Source organism: Oreochromis niloticus, linkage group LG5 (genome assembly GCF_001858045.2).
Source record: "Oreochromis niloticus isolate F11D_XX linkage group LG5, O_niloticus_UMD_NMBU, whole genome shotgun sequence".
Lineage (NCBI taxonomy): Eukaryota > Metazoa > Chordata > Actinopteri > Cichliformes > Cichlidae > Oreochromis > Oreochromis niloticus.
The window spans coordinates 11788156-11794155 of NC_031970.2; the positions used below are offsets into that span (position 1 = coordinate 11788156).

Genomic DNA, 6000 nt, shown 5'->3' on the forward strand with positions numbered 1-6000 from the left:
TTATCATTTGACACGTGCCGTATATCCAGTGTGAGTAGCAAGTCAATCTCAGGTTCCCACACTGACTCCCCGCGCTGCGTTCAATTAACCACAAAGGGACTACTGTGACAGATGCTGCCCGTGTGTTGTTATAGAAAGAAAGAATTACATCACCAACCATCTGGAGGGAAAAGTTCCCATTGGTTGGCTCTGACAGACAGTTTACATTTAAAACTGCTGTTAAAAAGTTTATCAAAACTAAACTCAGAATGTTTAAACCTGTCACGTTTTAAGTTTTCTATCACTATAGTACATTTTGAACTTTGGTGATAATCATGACTCACTACTGAGTATCAAAGTAATCAACATTTTAACTGTGAGAGTGGGAGGTTTCCTGAAGTGTGCCAAATCCCTCAGGAGAATTAGCCGGCTGCTGGTCGGCTGATCGTTATTCACTCTCAGCTCTGTTCTCCAGAGTTTTCCCACACTTTAGTAGAAAATTGGCATGTGCCAGTATGTAAGTCAACATAATTTTTTTTTATTGCAAAGGTTGTGAAATCTCCTGAAAAATCTTGCCAGTTTATTTAAAAAAAACCTGGTTGTTCAAACGTTTTGAGAAAAATTAAAATTCAATAATCTTACAACAAAAAACAAAAAAACAAAAACAGATCTCAGCTGCAGGTTTCTGATAATTAGTTTTAAATAAGAGTTGTTTATATCTTATAGATGTTATAGCAAAACCTTTTCACTGAATCCCCAACCTGCAAAAGAAAGGTTTCAGGTGGTGGATGCTTAAAAAATATAAAATAAGAAGAGAGATTAAAAAATTACTGTGACTTCCTGTAGCTCCTGTAGACTCCCTGTTATTCAAAAAACGTTAGCTTTTTCTGAATGATTCTTTTTCAAGGTTTGTACAATGATTTTCCACATCACCTCTTTGATTCTAGTCCACAGCTGAATCGTTCTCAAACACCTTGTGTTTAAATAGTGCTACTAGTTTAAGAAGATTATATGACAGTTTTCTGATGGAAATGGTACCGCCGCTTTATTTAAAGGAAGCGCAGCCATCATGATGGTTTAAAACATGTGTCAGTTTGTGGAGTCTCGCTCCCTTTTATCCTCTGTCCCTTCAGGGCAAAGGTCTGGATCTATTGTTCCACTGGGGCTCTGTGAAAGAGTTTCTTCTGCTTTCCAACACTTAGTCCTTTCAGTGCTTTCACTTGAGAAACAATAGAAGTGTGCCTGAGCATCACATAAGCTAAAATGTGTATCCTCTTTTAGGGTTTAAATGATTAACTTTGAAACAATTATTAAAATGTGAATCTGAAGATTTTACCAGAGAGGTTAAGACACTGCATGTTTGACCTTTAAGTTTAAAGATTTGACTTCCAACTAAACAAGTTGAAATAACATTGATGACCCTTCTCATTACAAATGTTGGCCTTTCACTGAATGTGCATTTCTTGGATAAACAGTTATAATCTAAAGTTTTGAAGTATTTGTCTACAACAAATGGAGAGAAAGATAGAGACATATGACAGAAAATGAAGAGCATACAGTGCTCAACAAATTTATTGAACCGCCTGTCATAAAACAATAAAACAGACATCTTAGAAATCTGTCAAAAACTTGTTAGAAACTAAAAATTACATTACAAATTTGAGCCGGCGCACTGGATGCCTCTGAGAAGTCAGAAGTTAATTGAGCATTACAATCAATCACTAAAACATTTTTTTTTTCTGTTCTGGAATCCAAGTAAGTAATTGTAATTTGGTATCTTAAGCAAAAATAATAATGTGCTTTACTTTTTTTCTCTTTTTTTGTAAAAAACAAAAAATGTATTGATAACAGTTATACAGGGTGGGCCATTTATATGGATACACCGTAATAACATGGGAATGGTTGGTGATATTAAAGTCCTGTTTGTGGCACATTAGTATATGTGAGGGGGAAAACTCCTCAAGATGGGTGGTGACCATGATGGCCATTTAGAAGTCGGCCATCTTGGATACAACTTTTGTTTTTTCAATAGGAAGAGGGCCATGTGACACATCAAACTTATTGGTAATGTCACAAGAAAAACAATGGTGTGCTTGGTTTCAACGTAACTTTATTCTTTCATGAGTTATTTACAAGTTTCTCTTTGTTCACAACCATTGACATGTCGAAGAGGTTAACACGTGAGGAGCGGATCGAAATTGTGTTGATATCTGGTGAACGCAGTAACCGGGTCATTGCAGCAGATTTCAATGCAAGACACCCTACGAGACCACCCATCTCCCATGCTACAGTTAGCAAACTGCTTGCTAAGTTTCGTGAAACTGGTTCAGTGTTGGATTTGCCAAAATGTGGACGCAAGAAAACTGTCACTAATGAAGAAACATCAGTGGCTGTCCTAGCTTCATTCAGCAAGAGCCCACAGCGTGGCACTCACCGCATGTCACTGGAGAGTGGCATTAGTCGAACATCCCTTCGGCGGATATTAGCTACTCACAAATGGCACCCTTACAAACTCCAGCTACTGCAGCATCTCAACGAGGATGACCCAGATCGGCACACAGAATTTGCAGAATGGGCAAAACAAAAATTGGAACAGGACCCTCAGTTCACGCAGAAGATTTTGTTCAGTGATGAGGCAAACTTTTATGTGAATGTTGAAGTTAACAAACAAAACCACCGCTATTGGTCTGACACTAACCCACATTGGATGGATCCCTCCAAGACTGTTGGAACAACAAAAGTGATGGTTTGGTGTGGTATATGGGGTACAACGATAGTGGGTCCATTCTTCATCAATGGAAACCTCAAGGCCACTGGATATTTGAAATTGCTACATGATGATGTGTTTCCCTCTTTATGCACTGAAGCTGGCACGTTCCCTGAGTTTTTCCAGCAAGATGGTGCACCACCACATTATCGGTGCCAGGTCCGAGCATTCCTAGATGAACAGTTTCCTGGAAAGTGGATTGGTCGTCGTGGGCCAGTTGAATGGCCCCCAAGGTCTCCCGATCTGACCCCCTTAGACTTTTATCTTTGGGGTCATCTGAAGGCAATTGTCTATGGTGTGAAGAAACGAGATGTGCAGCACCTGAAACTACGGATACTGGATGCCTGTGCTGGCATTTCTCCTGCGGTGTTGCTATCAGTGTGTGAAGAGTGGGAGAAGACGGTTGCATTGACAATCCAACACAATGGGCAGCACATTGAACACATTTTACAAGTGGTCAGAAACTTGTAAATAACTCATGAAAGAATAAAGTTACGTTGAAACCAAGCACACCATTGTTTTTCTTGTGACATTACCAATAAGTTTGATGTGTCACATGGCCCTCTTCCTATTGAAAAAACAAAAGTTGTATCCAAGATGGCCGACTTCTAAATGGCCACCATGGTCACCACCCATCTTGAGGAGTTTTCCCCCTCACATATACTAATGTGCCACAAACAGGACTTTAATATCACCAACCATTCCCATTTTGTTACGGTGTATCCATATAAATGGCCCACCCTGTATTTTAGCATTAAAAATATAATTTTAAATAATGAGCTTGAGCATACTGGCGGATTAACAATTACACAATTACCAATTCTGTTAATTTATAGCAGCTGTTCCACCAAATATAAACCAAACATTGGGTGCCCCAAAAAGACGTTACATGGACTTCTTCATTCTGAAAACGCTGCGTCCAGATAAACAGAATCAGCTTTTTGGGATTTCATCAGCTTGATGATTGAGCATCAATGCACTTACACTGGGTGGTGTTCTAATAATTTTGTTAGTCACTGTCTGACTAGCATCAATGTAAAAAAAGATAACGGATCAACTGCATAAAACGGATCAACTGCATAAAAATGAAAGCACAATGTTTTACACTGGTAGTGTTTATTTATTGAACAAGGACAAAAGCTCAAACAGCAGGTGATGATACATCACAACAACAACTTGTAGATTTCTACAAGACACACTGTACTCAGAGATAGTAGAGGAAAAGCTGTCTTTATGAAAGACAATCAATTTACAATATTCAAAAACCCAGTACTCAGTGACATTTGATTTCTTTTTCCACTTTCACTCACTAAACAGCAAATGACCTTAAAATACATTGTTGTTAACTGCTGAATTCAATTTGTTCTCACAAAGTAAATATTACTTTGTATTCTCAAACCTGACAGTAACAAAAACAGTAATGTTTTCAGTAAAACAATAAACATATTGATCTTAAAACAGATCAAGTTTTAGTAATGACATACATTGAGATACACGTCATCTAAATGTCCACATAGAACAATTAAGATATTAAAGTGATCAATAATGATCATGAAGTACAAATATCACTGTCAAGTTTTTACCGACTAAGAAAACGGTGATATTAAGAAAACTTTTTAGAAAGAAGCTGTAAACACTTAGATCTTATAACAAATTCAACCTTGAATTTAGATTAATGTTAAACTGATCAGTAACAGTCAAGAGGTACAAACATCACAATTACATGACTTGCCCACATTGAGTCGTATAGTTAGAAAATCTTTATGAAAGAAATACTAAACATTTGGATCTTATAACAGATCAGTTTTGTGTGATTAATATCTACAATCACAATGAGTCCTTAAAATGGACATTTAAAATTTAGATCCCAAAAATCGAAAACCAACAAAAGGTAACAAATGTCAATTGAAAAAAATCAATAATAGTAAAAAGTATTACCATAACATAATCAGTACATGAAGTACAGAAAGAAACAATTAAAATTGCTGATGCAATCAGATTCAATTCATGCAATATGCATGACATGAAATGTTCTTTCTCAACATGAAAGATATTGTTATTACACTTTCCTTAGGAAATGTCATCTGGCACACACACACGCACACACACATACACAAGAACACACAAAGTAAAGCCTTCTGTACATACAGAAGAAAAAGTCCACAGAATTATAAACAATTCAGTCCAGTCATGTTTGACCAATATGGTCTGTTTAGCTTGTCTGGTATGGACTCCAGTGTGAGTGTTCTACCACGGCCTCCAGAGGTCGCTGTTGTCTTTTGTCTCCAGAGAGCATTGGGTGATGCTGGTCTGAACTGTGGAGCTCAGAAGACAAAGGTCAACTTCCCTCAGCTTCTCATCAGAGGCAGTCTGCAGCTTGTTGGAGTGGGTCACCAGGTTTTTCTGCTGCTGTAGCTGTGCCAGTAAGCAAACGGTCATCTCCAGGATGTCTGCCTTCTCCAGTTTGGAGTCTGGCTGCTGTTTGAGGAACTCTGGACCCAGGAGAGACTTGAGCTGCTCAATGCAGGTGTTGATTCGCTCTCTGCGTAATTTCTCCACCAGAGGCTTTCTGAGCTGCAGAAAGAAGAACAAAGTCATAAATAAACTTGTTCAGGAGTTTGTTTGTTTTTTTGTTACAAAAAGAAAAGAAAGACCGTCAACTTAATAATAATTTAAATCCAGGCATTGCTCAATTTACCTTGTGGGTCAGAGTCAAATGATCCGTTGAAGTGGTCATTGGTGCAGCAGTTGTAGGTGCCATGGTTGGATCTCTGTGTGGCAGAAGTCTCTGTAGCGAGAATCTGATCTCTGCTGGCTTCATGACTCCTACTTATAGTCCCACATTTCCATATCAATCTGTGGGTCTTACTCTGGTTGAGATTTCCCACAGTCTGAACCAATCAGAGAGCTCTGCGAGACAATAAGGCATGTGGAGCAGCAACATGCTCCTGTATGCCTGGGGGATAATGGTTAGGTCTCAGGGGAACAGCTGGAGGACTGGGGGGAGACTGAGACATGCCCACAGATCTCTGTATGAAGCTGGGAAAGTGGTGACCCTGTAGAAGATCTGCTGCCAGATGCTGAGATCAATGATTCTGAATGAGCACACGCTCATTATCCCAGTGCACGTGTGCAGGAATAACAAAGCTGTAATATATGAATTTCATATAAGCAAAAAAGTGATAGACTAGGTGGAATTTTCTGCATTTTCTGCTTCTGTTGATTTTAATGGACAATTTAGTAATTTGTATTTT

At 38.5% G+C, this 6000-nt stretch overlaps 1 protein-coding gene across 1 annotated transcript; it reads right to left on the reverse strand.

Moving 5' to 3' along the window:
- Positions 1–3858: 3858 nt before the first annotated feature.
- On the reverse strand, positions 3859–5572 carry LOC109202242 (protein hairy). Its single transcript, XM_019359110.2, has 2 exons — positions 5445–5572; positions 3859–5320 (listed from the first exon to the last, which is right to left on the reverse strand). Exons 1-2 carry the CDS (start codon positions 5565–5567, stop codon positions 4994–4996), a joined length of 450 nt encoding a protein of 149 aa, XP_019214655.2. The 5' UTR covers positions 5568–5572; the 3' UTR covers positions 3859–4993.
- Between the last annotated feature and the right edge of the window lie 428 nt (positions 5573–6000).

What these genes read in the sequence shown, in the direction of transcription:
- LOC109202242 (XM_019359110.2), bottom strand. Translation starts at nt 5,567, where the DNA reads ATGAAGCCAGCAGAGATCAGATTCTCGCTACAGAGACTTCTGCCACAC. An exon ending in ATTTGACTCTGACCCACAAG is followed by an intron (nt 5,321 to 5,444) that starts GTAAATTGAGCA and finishes TTCTTTCTGCAG; the next exon opens with CTCAGAAAGCCTCTGGTGGA.